The sequence below is a fragment of the Eptatretus burgeri genome, chromosome 8 (genome assembly GCF_056783735.1).
Source record: "Eptatretus burgeri isolate ZD-2024b chromosome 8, Ebu_testis_v1, whole genome shotgun sequence".
Classification (NCBI taxonomy): Eukaryota; Metazoa; Chordata; class Myxini; order Myxiniformes; family Myxinidae; genus Eptatretus; species Eptatretus burgeri.
In genome coordinates this window covers 74485765-74506431 of record NC_140968.1, presented here as the reverse complement: position 1 = coordinate 74506431, position 20667 = coordinate 74485765, and the positions used below count along the sequence as shown (strand labels likewise).

The 20667-nt window shown below is 41.0% G+C and overlaps 1 protein-coding gene across 6 annotated transcripts in view; it reads right to left on the bottom strand.

Annotated features, from left to right (window-relative positions):
• Positions 1–20667, bottom strand: part of ESYT2 (extended synaptotagmin 2) — a 100869-nt gene that overhangs the window by 3816 nt on the left and 76386 nt on the right. For all 6 annotated transcript variants that reach the window (XM_085892614.1, XM_085892618.1, XM_085892619.1 and 3 more), the window contains 5 exons: positions 13960–14303; positions 13320–13418; positions 11139–11270; positions 10431–10533; positions 2895–2944 (listed from right to left, as the gene is read on the bottom strand). In XM_085892614.1, coding sequence (XP_085748740.1) covers positions 2895–2944; positions 10431–10533; positions 11139–11270; positions 13320–13418; positions 13960–14303 — 728 coding nt within the window. The remainder of the gene's footprint in view (positions 1–2894; positions 2945–10430; positions 10534–11138; positions 11271–13319; positions 13419–13959; positions 14304–20667) is intronic.

Below are 20667 nucleotides of genomic sequence, written 5' to 3'. Positions count from 1 at the left end.
AAAAAAAAATTTGCAATTTTTTTTTCAACAAAATTTCGATTTCTTTTTTTTGCATTTCTGCATGTTTTAAGTGATTTCCAACCCCCCCCCCCCAAAAAAAAATGTTGGAGAAAAGAACTATAACTGTCAGCACTGTTGACCATATTTAATGAATAAGATATAAGGTTCACTTGAGTGACCCAGCAGTATTGGCGGCGGAGGTTTTGCACTCTCCCGAGTGCTCCCCCTCTAGTTACATAATGCATTGAGGGAAAGGGAAGAAGAAGAAGAAGAAGAGGCAATTGACAAAATCAGAATTGAGAAAAGGAGAGTCAGTGGTGAGGATAGGAAGTATGGGAATAGAAGGGGATGATCAGTTGAAGTAGTCATAGTAGTAGTAGTAGTACTTGTGGTATTCATAATAAGTATATGGAAAAGGAATGTATGTGACATATGAAGGGAGAAGGGGCTCAAAATTCCATCGTTTTTGCACATGTAATAAATAATGGTCACTTTACATATATATATATATATATATATATATATATATATATATATATATATATATATATATATATATATATATATATACACACTAGTAGTAATTCCCGGCGTTGCTCGGGCTAGCAATAAAGCCCGGTGTTGCCCGGGCTTTCTTGCAAATTTCCTGAATAGCTATTAGGGGTTAGCGGTTAGGGGTTAGCAGTTAGGGTTAGGGTTGCAGTTAGGGTTAGGGTTAGCGGTTAGGGTTAGCTGTTAGGGTTAGTTGTTAGGGTAGCTAACCCTAACCCTAACAGCTTGGCGTAGCGGAGGTAAACAGCGCCCGGGGCAAAGTGGAAATTTGCATCCCCCGTTGGCCTTAAACTTGAGTGGATTTGAATGGAAAATCCCATAAGGGATATCGATTTATCGATTTTTATCGAATATCGGAAGTGTTATGGAAAAATATTTATAGCCAATGACCTAAGTTGGACCAAAAGCCATAATCGTACCGAATTTGAATGGAATCCGTTGGAGTTTGTGAAAATGCATCAAAACGAATTTTGAGGGGCCTCTTAAGGAAGACAATAATATCATTAGTATATGTGCCAAATCTTGTTTCATTTCATGCAGTAACAAAAATCTGATGGTGGAACAAAGAAAGGGGCGTGCCGAAATATTAATATATATATATATATATAAAATATATATATATATATATATGAAATGTATATATATGTATATAATTGAGTTTTGCAGCTCTGAAAATATCAAGAATCCAAATGAGAAAAAAAATAATAAAAGAGTAACTTTAATATCACTGAACAAAGTTTTTCCTGAATGTTGAAGATGCAGGAAGTGCTGGAGGAGAGAAAAAAAAAAGAGGCTTTGGAGAAATACGGACTGAAGATGAACTGAGAGAAGATGGAGGTAATGTGGGTTTGACAGCAGAGAGAGAAACTGACCATGTAAGAGGGGAAGGAGATAAGGCAGAAAAATAGATTCGTGTACTGAGGTGGAACGCCGGTCGGTGATGGTCGTTTGGAGGCAGAGGTACAGAGGAGGATACAATTTAGTCAGTGCAAATGCATGGAGAAAAGTGGAGGGTTTGATGGCAGACAGGAAGATAGAGGAAGTTGAAAGGGAAAGTATCGAGGTCGTGTGCAACGTCAGCATACCTAGACGTTCTGGAGATGGTGGCACTGACAGAGTGTAGCAACAAGAGGTTGCAGGTCTGTGAGAACAACTGGGTCAGGAGGATTGCGTAAGTAAAGAGGGTGGATAATAGGAGGATGGATGACCTGAGGGAGGAGATCGGTGGCAGATGAGCTTGACAGGATGATTGGTAAAGAGCCAGTTGAAAAGGGCAGAACACCTTGTACAGGTTGAGGAAGAGAATTCTGAAGAGAGCAGATGTGTTGAAAGAGTGAGGCAGGATGGTAGACTGGTTGAGATGTGAGGATTGTATGAAGAGAGATGCAACAAAGTTTGGGGTGGATAGGGAGTGGAGAGAGATGAGATGGCGGCTGGTGATAGAGAGCGGTGGAGGAGTGTTGTGGGCAGAGCAGAGCAGCAGCTCAGTACCAATTGGCCTCTCGGCCTCACCCCAAATAAATAAACTAGCCGGGAGGTGGCAATGGTTCGCAGGCATTATTGAACAATGCCACGATAGGTACAATTGAGTTAGTGGAAGCTTTTGAGGAAGCCCTATCATAAAAACCTATCTCCTCCATCAAAATTGACCAAATCAAATCGGATTTTTTATATGTTGTACTTATGGACATTATGTACAGCTTCTAGGAAATGAAATTGCGAGAAAAAAAAGAGAAAAAAATCAAAATAAATAAAAAGTTCAAGTGGGCGTGGCTCCACCCACAAGGGGCGTGGGACCCCTCATACAAAAAAACACAACTAGATCATGATATCTCGCTCGTGTTCAAGTTTCATCAAGATCACATCCAACGTCACAGAGCTATGCTCTGGAGAGAGTCACAAACAGACAGACAGACACACAGACACAACGAAAATAGTGGTCACTGCTGTCACCTGCGAACCAAGAAAATAGTGGTCACTGCTGGCGCCTGTGAACCAAAAAAGTTCAAGTGGGCATGGCTCCGCCCACAAGGGGCGTGGGACGCCCCTCATACAAAAAGACAACTAGACTATGATATCTCGCTTGTGTCCAAGTTTCATCAAGATCGCATCAAACGTCATGGAGCTATGCTCTGGAGAGAGTCACAGACAGACAGACACAATGAAAATAATGGTCACTGCTGGCACCTGCGAACCAATTTTGAGGAATAACTTGCATAGATCTCACCCTCTCCCCCTGATATGCATGAATATGTAACAGCCCAATTACCACCTCTCTCCCTGTGGCTGCGACCATCCATATGTTTATGTGTATGGCCCCCAATCACACACAATATGCTTACCACTTCGTTGTTCCTGTTCCGAGGTTCAGAGTAGACAGTTCCAGCAATAACTATGGGTAAGGAAAAAAGGAATGGAGAGTGGTTGGAAGGAAAGGGGGGACGAGAGCAGAAGAGGAGGTTATTCTCACCAGTACTTGAAAAAAAAACTGGTGAGAAAAATATATACAGGGTGTCCATAAAGTCTCTTTATAATTTATACCGTCTCGATGTGCTTCGTGCAACTAATGGTGCCCATATAGAAGCGTTTTATATGAGGCAAAAAAACTTCAATATCTCCTCCTCATTGTGTAATAATTTGCACAGGTTTATTCATTTGCTTTTGTAATAAATTTTTTAAATTGTAAAGAGACTTTATGGACACCCTGTATATCTATGTATGTACGTTATATATATATATATATATATATATATATATATATATATATATATATATATATATATATATATATATATATATATATATATATATATATATATATATATATATATATATATATATATTTATTATATATATATATATATATATATATATATATATATATATATATATATACATATATATATATATATATATATATATATATATATATATATATATATGTCGGGAATCGTACCTTTTTCTATGAGCTTTGCTTTTCCAAGTCATTATATGTTTTTGCAGGCTTGGTGATTAATCAAGCTATACTCTTGGCTGGCTGCTTGTGAAAAAGAACATTAGAACAGTGTATGCTGGAAATATGATTATGATTGACCTTGAGTGGTTCAAAGAAGCATTGTGAGAGCAGGACAAGGGAGTGAACCGTTACATGCTCTTATCTCTACTGTGTTTCACCATTCTTGTAATGAAATAAGCCAACTGCTTGCAGCTGGTTAGGTTGAAAAAGACCAATTGTGAGATAAACATTTGTCCAAAGATAAAACCGAGTACATAAGGGGGTGATATAACCGTCTCAGACTAGTGACGGCGCCCTCCGAGCATCCTTAAGATAATTGATGTTCTTGGTGTTGCCTCGCTCCGTGCACGTCTTGGTGAACAATTAAACAGCTTTCCTTTCTCTCAAGTATATCAGTCTTCATACTTTAATAAAAGGGTGATTGACGTCTCCGACGTATGTATATACATATATATAGTATGTATATATGAGGCGCCGCGATGAGGAGTGATGGAAGGGCCACATCGGCCATTTTGGAGTTAATGCCATATAGCACTATTTTAACACTTCCCCTATAATCCGAGCCTATCATCATCATATCATTAAAAAATGTCGCTTACATCACTCCTCGCCGGGCCTCATATGTATATGCATATGTATATGTGTATATATATATATATATATATATATATATATATATATATATATGTATATATATATATATATATATATATATATATATATATATATATATATATATATATATATATATATGTAATCGTCGACTTATGACCTATGCAACTTTCAACTGTTCAACTTTACGACCACATAAAGTGGCCCCAAAAAAAAAAATTTTTTTTTTTGTATGTAAAATATACGTTGGTCGACTTACGACTGATTGGTCGGAACCAATTGCATTCGTAAGTCGATGACTACCTGTATATACATACATATATAAATATTTATACATACATATATATATATATATACATACATATACTGGGGGTATACAGTATATGTATGTATGTATATATATGAGCAAAGGGCAAAAGTAGGTATACAGTAATGAAAACAAGTACAGTCCTTGCTGTATACCTACTTTTGTAGCCCCCTGTGTATGTGTGTGTATATATATATATATATATATATATATATATATATTATATATATTATATGTTTATATAGTAAACCCTCCAGTATTGCAGGTTTTACTATTACGGGTTTCTCCCAATCGCAGGCAACCTATTGTTTTCCATATTCGAACCTCATTGTCAAAATACTTAATTTCTGATACCCAGATTCGAACCCCTGTTCTCAAACACACATTCTCATGTGCGGCTCGTGGAACAAATGAAGGTGAAGGCATTTAACGGAACAGGTTTTTAATATCGACGAGACAGAATTATTCTGGAAGAGGGTATCTCGTATCTTGGTCCCCAAGCAGGGAAGATCGTAGTTCAAGGTAAGGTGATTTAAGGATCGTGTTCCCCTTCTCTGTTGTCGGTTGTGGCAGTGCTGCAAGAGCCTGAGTCATAAAACTAATGCTGCTTTTCTGTTTGTAAAGCTAATCCATCCACAACTTTTTAAAGCTAATGCTGCCAAATTACCTTCCCCACTCACCCTTTCCCCGCTGACCCTTCCCCCATTCCTTGCCTTTTGTAATTACTGCAGAATACAGTACAAGTCTGTAATATGTTTACCATCACCCACTTCGCTGTGTTGTCATGATTTAAAAGGTAAAAATCGTGGGTTTTTGTTTATTTTATACCGTATTTATTTTACTTGCATGTTTATTTAAATGTTAACGTGCTTTATATACATATTTACGAGTTCATTTCAATGTTAACATGCATTATATACATATTTACGAGTTTATTTCAATGTTAACATGCTTTATATACATATTTACGGGTTCATTTCAATGTTAACATGCTTTATATACATATTTACGAGTTTATTTCAATGTTAACATGCTTTATATACATATTTACGAGTTTATTTCAATGTTAACATGCATTATATACATATTTACGAGTTTATTTCAATGTTAACATGCATTATATACATATTTACGAGTTTATTTCAATGTTAACATGCTTTATATACATATTTACGAGTTTATTTCAATGTTAACATGCTTTATATACATATTTACGAGTTTATTTCAATGTTAACATGCTTTATATACATATTTACGAGTTTATTTCAATCGTGATGTGCTTATTTATGGCTGCTGTCGATCTTCCTTGATATTTTCTCGAAGCCCAGGAAATGAACCCCCCCTCTTCCCATTTCCACGATTTCCTTGGTTTCCACGATTGTGGTTTCAACTATCAACATTTTCCAGGAACCTAACCCCCATGATATCGGAGGGTTTCTGTATCAAGTTTGATTTGAAATCATGAAATAAGCTCAGGTGGCATCAAAATGTGAAAACTTTGGAGGGGGTGAATACTTTTGCAGGCCACTGAATGCGGCTTTAACTGCCGCAACCAATGAATCCCTCAACAGGCTTTTCCTGAGTCACCAATGAAGAACCACGACAACCAGAATTCACCCCGAGAGTAGGTTTGTTTAAAAATAACCATGAACGGGGAAAGGAAACAGAAGAAAGCAATGACAAAGAAATGATTCAACCAGCAATAAAAATCCTTACCCAACTACTGAATCATATGTGCCCACAAATCAACAACGTATGGGAATCCGTAAATAACTAAGCCTTCAGGACCAATCAGATACACCACAAGAGGTAGATCAGAAGGGGACTCATAAGATAATGAATGTTCTTTGGCCAAAACCCAGCAGAGTCTTGCAGACGAGGAGGAGGTGGGGTGGTGAGAGGGAGGGTGGCTTTTACCAATCCAACTAGCACCTAAAGGTCTGGCAAAACACTTGAAAGAACAGACGGATTTATGAAGATGAGGACATTAAAAAAGGGGTCAAAAGGGTTGGGAATTTTCGACAGACATTAGGAAGGGGAGATGACGTCCAACTATTACATTAGCAACGCATTTCTATCTAATATCACAAATAAATACGCCATGCTCATGCTATTACATTTACTAAAGATACAACTCAACCATACAAAGCAAAGTTAACCCTTAGAAGTCATGTCCAGAACAATACATTTGAGAAAATGCAGTGATTACAGATTGGCCTAATTAATTTGTACATGGAAAAAGTTATCTTTAGATATACAACTCCAATTTTAGACCACACAGGATAAAGCACAACTCGTCTCAGAGGATGTTTCATTCATCACCTTCAGTCTTTCTAATACCTTGGTTCTTGCCTTGATTTTTATTCCCTTCACAACAATCTTCTGGTCACATGTCAGAACTAGAACCGCACTCGGTAGAGCACATACCTCCACCGGGCTGAATAGTTTACGTCTTGTATGCCATTGATAGGCAAGATCTGAATCCGGACCTTTACCAAATTCTAAGCAGCTTGTTCTCGTCACCGACCCAACTCAACCAAGTTTTGTGATAATCCATCCACAACTTTTTTAAATGTCGTGCTATATATCGTTTTCGGTCCTATATCTCAATGGTGAAGAATCATTTAGAAGATTTAAACATTCACAGATCTAGATCCAGATTCGGATCTTCACAAAAATGTAATCAATTCGTCCTCATCACACACCCAATCTGTCCACTAAATTTCGTCTGAACCTGCCCATAACTTTTTGAGATATCTTGCTCACAGGCAGACAGACAGACAGGGATGAAAACAACTTCCATCCACCTGGTGGCAGAGGTAACAATGGGTGAAAAGGAAGATGAAACCTTAAGCATGCCTTCATCAATTTGTATTCTTTGAAATTAAAAAATTAAAAAATTAACATAAACACTTTATGTCGAAGATGCGTTCCTGAAAAGTGTGATGAATATCAAAACGACGAAAATGCAAGCAATTTTTCTCATAAGAATTAATGGAATGTTGTGTTCATCAAGTTGCCACTTCAGGTATTATACTTTGCTTTTTACCTATGATTTTATGCTTGTTTCATGAATCACAGTTATATAATAAGTAAAACATAAACTAGAATGGCACTCTTCAATGTCGCAATGTCGACCAATATGCCTCTGCCCACATGATACATGCTTGTTCCAAGTTTGATTTAAATCCCTTCAGCTGTTCTTAAGTATCACATTTTTTATCTGACATGACCCCTGACCTTTGATGCCAAAATCTAATCAGTTCATGTTTGCATCATAATATAATTATACTTGTTCCAAGTTTGGTCAAAATCCCATCACTGGTTCACAAGTTAGCATAGTAACAGAATTTTTACCAATGGGACCTCTGACCTCTGACCCCATACTATAATCACTTTATCTTTACATCATTATACATACTTGTACCAAGTTTGACTTGGATCCCTTCAGCTGTTCTTAAGTTATCATGGTAACGAAAATCTATCAAGGACGGACGGACAAACAGATAGAAAAACTAAAAACATAATGCCCCTGGCAACTTCGTCACCGCAAGCATATAAACTACTTACCAGATATATTGAAACAAAAATAACCATATTCCAGAAGCGGTCAAATGGGGTGATATGTTGTCTTCTTCCCCCTTATTCTTCAATGAACGTGGGCATATTTATCCATCGGAGCAATCCAACGAATAGCATCGAGTTTCACTTCTTAGGCAACATTTTTACAATGCCTTTTCGGCAATCTACAGCACAGTACATTTCTTTATGTGGGAAGGAAAGTGCAATCGTTCTTTCGGAAATTCTACGATCTCCCGATTTGGTACTTTAGTGATGTGTTCTGGCTTCTTTTTAGTCTTGTAAGTTCTGAAAATGGTCGAGAATAAAAACTATGGCTTTTAAAGCGACACAATTTTGAATTAAGATGACGAATATCGAGAAGTGGTATTAATAATGTGACGAAGTACATGATAACTCCAAAATTGATCACTTGGCGTTTTACATCACAATAACTTTACAGTGTGTCCAGAAAGGCAAAATATGACGACAGTACGTCCCAAAAATAATTTTCAGGTGTGACCCAGAAAACATCACTTTGTGGAAAATTATATTTTTGTTACATTTTACAGCACAAACATTACAGTATGGCCCAGCAAGGACAAACATTGTTACAGTACATCCCAATTCTTTTCACGTGTACAGTGCATTCCAAAGAAATTATCACTTTTCTGGAAATATCACCACTTTAAATTGCCCACCGAATATGGGCCGATGCTCGTATTGTATAAAAGAATGTCTATTTTAGTGCATTTATGTGTTTGATGTACAGGGTACCATTTCAATATGCAAATACCTGGGAAAGTTCAAAAAGAGCAGATCAAGATGTAAATTATGGGAAGAAGCAGCATTGTCATTAATATTATACAGTAAACCCTCCAATACCACAGGTTCCAATATTGTGGATTTCTACCAATCACGGCCAACCTGTTGTGTTCTGAAAATCGTTATCGTTGCATTTCAATTTGACTAATCCCAGTTTTTGAGCTAAGATAAGTCAATGTTTGCGTCTGTATGTACGATCACCTCTCATTACGAGCCTTTTGGTGTTTCTTGCATACCGTTATTTGTAGTCGTCAGACCAGCATACGGGAATGAAGCTAAATTTAATAACAAATCATCATCGATCGAACAGGAAATGATGTACGTAGATCCTGTAATACGACATCTACAATATCTAGTAGACAAACAACAGTTAATAATGGTGCCCAAACTTAAAACGATGGTCAAAATTAATCATGCCAAAAGGCAGAGAAAGGTTATGACATTGTGCAAAGAAATTGAGTTGTTAGATACGTCGGCAAGAAGTGAAAGTGCGGTATCTGTGGGCCGCCATTACAGGATCAATGAATGAACTCTGGCTAAATGGGAGTCAAACATCCATGCAAGTGTTCCTGTTAGCAAAGCGCAAAATGCTCATTACAGTCCTGTGATCATATTGGAAGGATGGAAAAAGTGCTTAATGTTTAGATTGAGGACCAAACAGACAAAATGCCTTTGAGTGGACCAGTGTATGGCAGAAATCATTGTGAATTTCCTCGGACTCTGAGTGGACCGGTGATACAGGATAAACCGTTGCAGATTTACCAATGTTTTCACGAGGCACCCGGGACCGAAGGCCCCAGTTCCACCATGGCTCAAGGAATGAACTGAGGCGAAGAGATTTATGCCAGAGCAGGTTTTTAACACCAAAGAGACAGGATTATTTTGGAAGAGGGTGCCATCTCATACCATCCTGTCTAAGCGGGGAAGATCTGCTCTGGATCAAGGTGGCTAAGGATCGTTTTACCCTTCTTCTATGTGTCAAATCAGCTGTCAACTTCATTGTGCTCCCAATGATCCAACAGCCATCGCAAGTTCTACATCCACATCTTTCTAACCTCCACCCCTCCCCCACAACAGCATCATCATTATCTCTGAACTAAGTCTTGTGCTTTCTCTTTACGGCAGAGTACAGTGCGAGTATATAATGTTCTTACCCACCTCGCTGTTTTGTAATAAATTTATAGGGTAAAAGTCTTGTGGTTTTGTTTAATTTACACCATATTTATTTTATTCACATGTTTATTTCAATGTTAACATGCATTATATGTATTTCTGTTTTTATTTCAATTGTAATGTGTTTTTTTCTGGCTGCTGTTGATCTTCCTCGATATTTTCTCAAAGTCCAGGAACAAAACCCCCCTCTTCCCATTGGTCCTTGGTTTCTACAATCACGGTTATAACTAGAGTGACATTTCCCAGGAAGCTAACCCCCTCGATATTGAAGGGTTTACTCTATTGAAATATTTAACTTAATGTCTCTATTGTTTCAAAGGTTTCATACATTATAAATGATATGTCCATACCATGACCTCTAAATGGATGTTTTTTGATAATAATCACCTTTCCAAGAAGCTCCTCCTTGGCAAGGAATCCTCCATTGTGCTTAACAGCCACATCCAGTGTACGCTTTTGTGCCTCCTCAAGTGTAATTCCAAAATCAAACCTGGAATCCAACTCAAATGAGTATTACATACAGCCATCATCATCATCATCATCATCATCATCATCATCAGCATCATGTACCATGGCCAATGCAGAGCGTTAGTGCTGCCAAAGCAGTTACTAGGCTACAAACCTGGCTGGGTCACCACTCCGACTCAGGCAGTCAGGGAAGGAATTTGGAATTTGGCCAGGGTGCTGGTGATAGCTCGCCTACTCTTCGCAAAGGTCACTGTGGGCTCTGTAACATCCACCAAGTAATGCCAGCAGATGGGACGGTAAGTTTTATTCCCATCCAAGGAGCGGAACACACATTGATGAATCACCCTGCTTGTGAAACACCGGGATGACAGTTTATTGCTGGGTCGGGATTCCAACCCAGGCTCGAGTTTTAAAGGCGAGTGTGTGTACCTCTCGAGTCTAGACCATCCTGCCAGCCATGTGCAGCACCACTACAGTGAAATACCCAAGAAATAGAATTTAAATGCAACAGACCATAAAGAGATTGGGTGTAACAGCATGCTAAAATAAAATAAAAAAAAACAATAAAAGATTACATCATAAATTGAAAAAAAATCCAAGTACAAAAAAAGTTCGTGCTTTTCTCACGTTTCATCAAATGTTGGAGTTACACTCTTCTTTACAACAGATGTCTTCTTCTTCCCAAGTCTCTTGCGTTCAGGGAGCAGGTACATTCGTACATACACATCTGAACCCTCATCTGTTGCTGCCAGTAAATTTCTACGAGGAAAAAAAAAACGGCAGTAACAATTTATCTACATGTTTGACAATCGCAATCCGAGTAAAATAATAATCCTTGCAATGAAAACAAACAAATAAAAAACAAAGACATAAAAAGTAAGTAAACTAGAAGGGCATTTGGTAGACAGCATACCTCTGCCAGGCTGATTAGTTTATGTTTTGTATCCCACTGATAGGCTGGATCTGGATTTGGACCTGAACTAAAATTTAATCATCTTGTTCTTGACACCAAACCAACTCACCCACCAAGTTTTATGTGACTCCATCCATATTTTTTTTTGAAATATCCTGCTATATATCGTTTTCGCTCTGTCACTCAATGGTGAAGAATCACTTTAAAAAATTCTCAGATCCAGATCTGGATTCGGATCTTCACCAAAATCTAAGCATTTCATCTTAGTTACATACCCAAGCTGTCAACACAATTTCATCCAAATCAGTCTCCAACCTTTTGAGATATTTTGTTCACAAACAAACAAACAAACAAATGAAAAATAAAAATCACTCCGAGAGTGACACTTGGCAAAACAGCGCAAAGTACAATGGCACTCGGTGCAGCGCATACCTCTGCCAGGTGGAACAGTTCACGTTTTGTATCCCACTGATGGGCTGGAACCAAAGCAAAATATTTTGGACTATTTTGACCTTTTGGCCGATGTTCACCTCAAAATTAATAGTTGGTTGCCTTCAGTGACCTGATATGCAAATGCTTTTCAAATTTCAAGTCAATAGAATGAAAATTGAGGATTTTAGAAATCTCACATAAATTGTTGACCTTTTGACCTCAAAAACAATAGGCTTCTTGCTTATGCCAAACTCTACCATGTGGTGAAGTTTCGTGAAGATCGGTTTAAAATTGTGACCTCTAAGTGATAAAGACAGACAGACAGACAAACGTGACTGACCAATATACTTGAAAAATCTTTGATTTGGCAAGTAACAAGAAAAAGACGTCGTGCAGAGCACGATACTTGCAAAATCAACCCCTCTCTCCAAAGGTTGCTGTGGATACATCAAATTATCCATGTCATTGAGATTAAAATTGACAATCCTAATGAAAGCTCAGATCAATGGGATGAAAATCGATTATTTTTCAGATTGAAATTGATGAGTTTAGAAGTTTGACCTTAGGTTGACCTTTGACCTTTTGACCTCAAAAATAGTTACTTTCCCAATTCAGTGATGCAATATGCAAATCGTGTTCATCTTTCAAGTTAATAGGATGTAAATTGACGATTTTTCAGTTGAAAAATATTTTAGATGTTTGACCTTGAGTTGACCTTCGACCTTTTGACCTCAAAAATTGTTGGATTCCCAATCCAGTGATGCAATTTGAAAATCTTGTTCAAATTTCAATTCAATCGGATGAAAAATGAGGATTTTATCAATTCGACTTCAAGAAGACCTTTGACCTCAAAATGAAGAGGATTCTCAGTTGAGTCTACACCTGTAACTTGGTAAAGTTTCATGAGGACCGGTTTAGAATTGTGACCTGTAGGCGATAAACAGACAGAGACAGACAGAATAACAAAATCGACTGACTAATACCCTTGAAAAATGTTCGATTTTGCAAGTAACAAACAGACCGACAGGGGTAAAAACATAACCTCCATCTACCTTCGATGGCAGAGATAATAAACAGTGAATGAATGAATGTTCTTGGTCTGCATAATCAGAATGCTGGAAAAATTTTTTAAACCCAAATCAAAATTACGATGGCCAAATTTGACAGGCAAACCGGGTGAAATAAAATTTTATCAAAGCATTCTCTCAGGTGCTGTAACCCTTGTATCACAGAATTTGGATGCAGATTTATTGGATACAAACTCAGGTTCATTCAAAGTAAGCACGGCCACTATTAAGCCATTGCCGTATATGTTGACACCAATTTCAAGTGTTTGCAAGAACCAAATCAAACACCAGAATTCATACATGCTGTGATTCACCATCGTAATCAAAATGTAAATGCCATTTTTATAATATCCTGCTGAAGCAAGGTGGGATTGGAGCCATGAAGGAAGCATATACCTGCATGCATGCACAACAACCACCAGGCAGTTCCTCTGACTACTGTGCCGCAGCGTCAACTGGATCTGTCCCAAAGGTGCGTCTCCTGTGGCCAAGCTTCTGCACATCGCCAGAGACCAATAAATGGATCAGTTTAGCTTAGACACTACATATCTGAAGAACTTTCCAGAAACTGTGTTAGGGATGGACAATTCAGATAACATATTGACTCTTGTTCTGTTCAAACTTCAGTTTATAAAACTTTTGGAAAGCCAATTAAGGTAAGTGCAAAATCATTCAAGGGGCTCCACCAAGTACCCTTTTCATGTGTTGCATCAACATGAAGTATGGTGTGGCGAGTCCTCTAAGTGGTGCTTAAGCCATCCCCAGGCCACCAATCTAATGGCATCCATATCCACAGGAAAATAGTACATCATGAAACTACAATCCGTTAATCGCCACATCTATAATTTATAATAGTAACATAATTAGCAAGGTATGTTGTCAAGTTCATCGGATGCAAGATTGAAAGCAGAATTTACAAGTTGGCAACTCAAGTAGGAAAGTGTTTGTGGAGGTAAAATATAATTTTGGTGTGATAAAGTGTATGTACATGCAAAAAACACGCACGCACGCACGCACGCACGCACACACATCTTACTCTTTCATTTCCATCATGCGCTTCCTCAGTTCTTGTGTAGAAGCTAGGGCAGACATGTCAGAGGAAATGCTTGGTGTGGCTTCCTTGAGTCTCATTGTGGCCGTGCCCTGCAAACCTGCAGTCATTGGATCTGAAGTCTCAAGAAGCTCGTTTGTGGTAGAATGGCCGATATTGCCATACTCACGAGTAGATGGGTCTGTTGAAGAAACCTGGGAAGCAGTCCCGTTCCCTCGCTGAATGGAGCTCGATTTACGCTTCTTGTTACTTTTTGCATTTCCCTTTCTGCGGACTATACTGAGGTCTGAATGAATGATGTTAGCGTCGGATGGTTCCATGATCAGAACCTGTCAAAAAACAAACAAAACCAAAACATTAAAATGTTACAAATCAGGAATAACAACTCAATTTTCCACATATTACATGGATTATGCTCACACAATATCCGATCCTGATCTCAGCAATGCCCTTGTGTTCAAGAACTGGCATAATATACCGAGCAGGGAGCAAGATCTTGCAACTGATCTCATCACATCTATCAATGAGAACCAGTACTAAAACCAGACATAATTTGACATCACAACATTGAACGATATGCCTCTGCCTAAATGAAGTCTTCGCTTAATCAAACTTTGACCTGAAACTTCAAGTCCATTTGACCTCAATATCTAATATACATATGTATCGTGGTACTCGCACTTAGTTTAGTTCAAATCCCGACCTCTCGAACATGTTTTACCCGACATGACCTCTGATCTTTGACCTCTTAATGTTAAAATCTAATAAGTTCATTTTTGCAACATAATAAATACTTATATCAAGTATGGTCAAAATTCCATCACTGGTTCACAAGTTATTGTGGTAATAGGATTTTACCAACATAACCTCTAATCTTTTACCTCTTGACCAAAAACCTAATCAGTTTATCTTTACATCATAATACATACTTGGACAAAGTTTGATTTAAATCCCTTCAGCTGTTCTCAACTATCACATTTTTGCCTAACATAACCTATGATACTTGACCTCTTGACCCCAAAACTTAATCAGTTCATCGTTACATCATTATACATAGTTGTATCAAGATTTTCCAAAACCAATCACTGGTTCACAAGTTAGCATGGTAACAGAATTTCTACCTCATATAAACTCTGACCCTTAACCTTTTGCCTCCAAAATCGAATCAGTTCATCTTTGCATCATTATACATACTTGTACCAAGTTTGACTTGGATCCCTTCAGCCATTCTTAAGTTATCATGGGAACAAAAACTTATCACGGAAAGACGGATGGACACACGGACGGACGAAAGGACAACCCGAAAACATAATGCCTCTGGCGACTTCGTCGGCAACGTAGCAAGGGTTGTACTGAGTGGTTTGCCATTGCCTTTCCAGCGTTATTTGTCGATGTTCAATCCTTTATAAATGTGGAGTGTCAAGCAAGGAAGCAGTATGCACCATTTTTAAAGGCTTTGGTATAACTCGGCCAGGGATTGACAGGGGTGCAGATGCTCCAATCAGATCAGATCAGGTATGGAAGCATGCACCAGAGCAACATGTCGCTGCATCCACCTTCTGCGGGTACTCCAGGCGCTTCCGTCTGGTCATCCCCCAGGCAGATGCACGGCCCATCCTCATCTCCTTGAGATGCCGATTAACCTGCTGCAACCATGAGGCACGTGGTCAGCCAATTGGCCTCCTCCACTCAGGAGACTCCCTCACTGAGAGAATCTGGTGAGCAGGATCAGCGTCAGGAAAATTAGCCACATGTCCATACAGCCACAGCTAACACTCACGGACAATGCAGGTAACAAATCTCATTTGAGTCTCTCTCAGCAACCGCTCGTTGGATACAAACTCCGACCAGCGAAAGCCAAGGATTCTCCAAAAAGACCTGGTACCAAAGGAATTAAGTTTCCATCTCAGATCCCTGGTCAGAGTCCAAGTCTCGCATCTGTAGAGCAAGACTGGAAGCACCAAGGACCTGAAGACTCGGACTTTCATCCTCCTGCACAGGTAATGACAGCGCCGCACCCCATGATCCAGTGAATCCATGACTCCCCAGGCCCGACCCAGACATCTATTGACCTCTGGCTCACAGCCTACAGAGACATAAATATCACTGCTAATGTAAGTGAATCTCAATGTGATCTAAACATCCTCACCACAAACAGGTACAGATGTAATAGTGTTATGAATCTGGAAGCCATTTGCACACAAACAGACAGCAGTCCCTAAGCTTAGTTATAAGTATGCTTAGTTATAAGCTAGTTATAAGTATGTGTATAGTTAGATTCCTCCTGATGTCTATAGGGAATTACATGTATGGCTGCGAAGTTTCTTTCTGGTTAGATTTTTACAATACCCAACGCCAACAAATCAATCCTTCACTTCTTCGCACAATCGACACCATTGCCCACGTGCGTTCGACCACGGACGTGGGTGGAGATTTCCTCACCTCAGAACACCGACTCCGCCCAGGAAAGGAGGGGGTTCCCCCCTGTCCAACACAGATGGCTAGCACATCACCCCACAAAACCCTGTCCAATCAGGTCAAAGATTACCTCAGAGCTCCGACTCCGCCCCAAAAAGGCAGGGTTTCCCCCCTGTCCAATCAGAGGGGGACAGATATCATCCCACGAAACCCTGTCCAATCAGGGCAAAGATTACCTCAGAGGTCCGATCACCCCACTCCGCCTGGGGGAGGGATAAGAATCGCCGGGCTCCCCTTAGTGCTCGCTGGAGTTGGGTTGGATTTGTCAGAGAAGAAAGGGATCGCCATTGCTCTTGGTGTGCGTCGTTGGTGGTCGTCGTCGCCGTGCCTCAAGCTGATCCTCTGACTATTGTACAGCCGTCGACTTCCATCTCTCATTTTGTCGAGCAATAACCTGGAGTCCGAGCCGGGAATCTCCGCTGGCCCTCTGTGAGGAGCGACCCTGGCCCCCGCCTGGACCCCGCTCTACCGTGTCTGGGCTCGCCGACGACCCCGAGTTTCACACCTGCAGTCGCGGGCCAAACCGCACGAGGCGGCCAGGTATCGATCAAACTCTGACCTCCAGCCTGTCTATCCTCTTGGCTACGAGGGTCGAAATAAAGATAATCCGGGTCCATTTTCTTTTGGTGTGTGTGTGTGTGTGTGTGTGTGTGTGTGTGTGTGTGTGTGTGTGTGTGTGTGTGTGTGTGTGGTGGTGCCGTTCTATAAGCAGAAATTGTATGTGTAGATTGCTCATTGTACAATGCCTGTATATTCGGAATAAGTCTACACTGTGTCTTATTATTGTAAATAAATAACTTAAATGTTCCAGCTCGTTGCCTGTCGTTTCTATCATTGACCCAGTATGGTTTGGGTTTAAGAACTAGGAAGGCCGATTGTGCCGTAAGTTGTCATTTGGGCCGGCGCGGCTTTGGTAATTTCCGCTCGGTTACGCCGGATCCGAGTCGGTAACAGCGACTCGGTTCGGACAAAGCCGGCCAAGGGTGTGGCTTTCCCGGTAGATAGATGGCGTGAGTACCTTGGTAAATTGGAATAGACAAGTGGACCCTACCTCACGCTGTCGAAATATTGGCGACCACGGTCCTTTAAGCGACCCGTCAACTCCGGAGTTATCCGGGGTGACGACCTTTAAATTCCGGTGTTCGGTGGGAGACGCCCAACTGCTCCGTCTGGCAGTCATCCTCGCCACCGAACCCGGCACCACAACAATAGCAGCATCCAAGATGTCATTGAAAGCTTGGATCTTAGTTTTTACCCAGGAAACCCGTAATCCCAGTGGCTCCAACTCCTCATTCAGCACCTCGAGGGCTCCCGAAAGGATATCTAAAGTCTCCACAAAGATGACTGCATCATCTGCGAAATCAAGGTTAGAGATCTTGACATTCCCAAATGATGCACAACAGCTTGATCTCTCTGAAATCCTCTCCAGAATCCAGTCCATACAAGCACTGAAAAGTGTGGAGGCCAGTACACTCCCCTGAGGAACTCAAGTAACAACTGGAAATAAGTCGGCGATGGTCAGAGACGGTATCACCACATCTCACAGGACTATCAGTACCAGAGTACATCACATTGATCAGATTTGGTGGCACCCCAAGAAGACCAATAATCTTCCAGAGGGCATCCTGATTCACTGAATCGAATGCTTTGCAGAGATCAACATTAGCTGCAGGCAGCCCCTGCCAAAACTCTCATCTGCGTTCGATGAGGACCTGAAGAGCAAGGATACGGTCAATCATTGACATCTTTGGTGTAAAGCCTGACTGCTCTGGATGCTGGTACTTAAGCAGATGGTGTTGAACCCTTTCAAGAATTATCCGAGCAAAGACCTTGCCCAGCACCGAGAGCAGCGTCACCCCTTGGTAGTTGTTACAGTCCTGGCGATCACCCTTTCCTTTCCAGTGAGGGACAACAAGGACCCTCTGCCAGTCAGTTGGGATGACGCCTGTGCTCCAGGCAGAGCACAGAACTGCATGCAATGACACAAGTACAGCATTTCCACAAGACTTGAGAAGTTCAGCATTGATGCCACAGATCACTGGAGCTTTATCCCATTTCAACCGGTTAACCGCAGCCAGTGTTTCCATAAAGGAAGGTGGATCACAGTTGATTGGAGGGTCAGCAATCGGGATAGTACCATCCCTGACATCCAACTCAACAGCCGGTGGATCAGCCTTGTACAGCAGCTCAAAGTAACTGGCCCAGCGGGCCTTCACTTCTGACTCCTCTGTCAAGAGCCCACCACCCTCCACTCTAATTGCAGTACACCGAGGAATGGGCTTGGAGGAACGTAATGCGTGAGTTCCCCTGTAGGCAGGATGAGAATCACTCGACCCCGTCACAGATTCCTCATACATAGGCCTCTGTGTCCACCCTTAATGCAGTTACAGTTTTACGCCTCAGCTTCCTGAACAGCTCAGCTTTGCCATTCAGCCTGGCCCTGTGACTTTGGTCAATGGTCTCCAGTGTCCCTTGAGAGACAAAATTCTTCTTCGCCCTCCAGTGAGTTCAAAGACATCCACCGGCAACATCAAGGATGGTGGTCTTGAAGGTACTCCACAACTCTTCAGGATTCCCCAAAGCACCCAGACCCACAAATCCACACTCAGCCTGTTCACAAACTCCTCAGCTCCCCTCTCATCCTTGAGCTTGCCAACATCCAGCCGAGGCTGGGATGGTACCATTCTCCCGGATTTAAGCTGCAACTTCAGAGTTGCTGCAACAAGCCTGTGGCCAATATTGAGGAACTAAGCACTCATGTAGACCCTGCAGTTCTGGATCATCCAACAGTGACCATCAACAAAGCACATGGTCAATCTCCTTTGCCACACCGCCAGCGTTGGAATACCAAGTCCAGTGATGAGCCTGTGGGCGCTGAAACCATGAACCAGCCACCCCAAGTCCATGACTTCTTGCAAAGTCAAGGAACTTAGTGCTATTATGGTTCACAGTTCCCAACCCATGGGGTCCAACATACATGTCATAACCATTCCTATCAGTTCCATTTGATGCAATGAAATCCCCCAAGACAATGAGAGCATCTCACCTGGGTCACAGATCAACCACAGATTTGAGCATGGCATAGAATGAATCTTTCACGGTGAGATCACTCGCCTCAGTTGGAGCATACACAGAGACCAGGGAAACGACACCCAAGGAGTGACGTCCACCTACAAGAAACAACTCGGCCGGGGCTTACAGAAAGTTGATGATTCCTTAGTCTCAGAATATGCTCGTTGATCGGTGTTACCTCAATTGTCATTGGAGTCAGCTTATTGGACATAGCTGTAGTAACTTCTTGGGCATGGTAACCATCAGTGACCAGACCAATAGTAGGTGTAACCACCCACCATGATCTCACCACAATCCGGTCTCTGAACCTCAGAGTATGCTGCAATACTGATGTCCAAACGCTTGAGCTCAGATAACAGAGACAGGTGATCATCCTCTCTTTGGGATAGGACATTCCAGGCACCCACCCAAAGGGACCGCCTCAGGTTAACCCAAGGAGACCACCATCTGGTGGACGACACCTCAGCTCCACCCTGACACACACTACCGCAATCTCTCCCGGGAAGGTTACCCCATGGTTTTCCTCCCATCATCAAAGAATGGGGCTTTGTCTCAATCCCGACATCCGATGAGCTGCCCTGCGGAGGGCAGCTGCACAGGAGATACTCCCACGGAGTAGGTTTTCAGATTTATTTTTGCTTTTCGTACGTTTTGTGGAATTAAGGGTTTTATGGTGGCTGGAGTGCAAATCCTGCCACCAACTTCCTAAAAAAAGTAACCCAACTGCAGTTGGACATCCGCAGACACCTTTGGGCACTAGATATGGGTGGCCATTGGCTCAAAAGGAGCTCCTCCACCCTTTGACAGGTTTTGTTTTTAATCCTGCTGGGTGTCCATATCATACACCCTCCTCACTAGGAAACATGGTGGGGGAGACGGTTTAGTCGCCGACAACCCGACCATAGAACAGGTTAGTACAGGTTTACATGATACCTGCAGCAAGTCACAGATCTAATCTGGCCTGACCTGACAATGATCCTTTTTAAATGTGGGGTGTTAAGCAAAGAAGCAGTACGCATCATTACGCAGCCAATCAAGGACCAGTGATGATGGCACATGCAAAAAAATTCTAAAATTAAAACATTCCCTGAAGCATCTCCTGTTAAAATACCTTTCTTCGTCCAAAGAATCAGGGATGCAAAG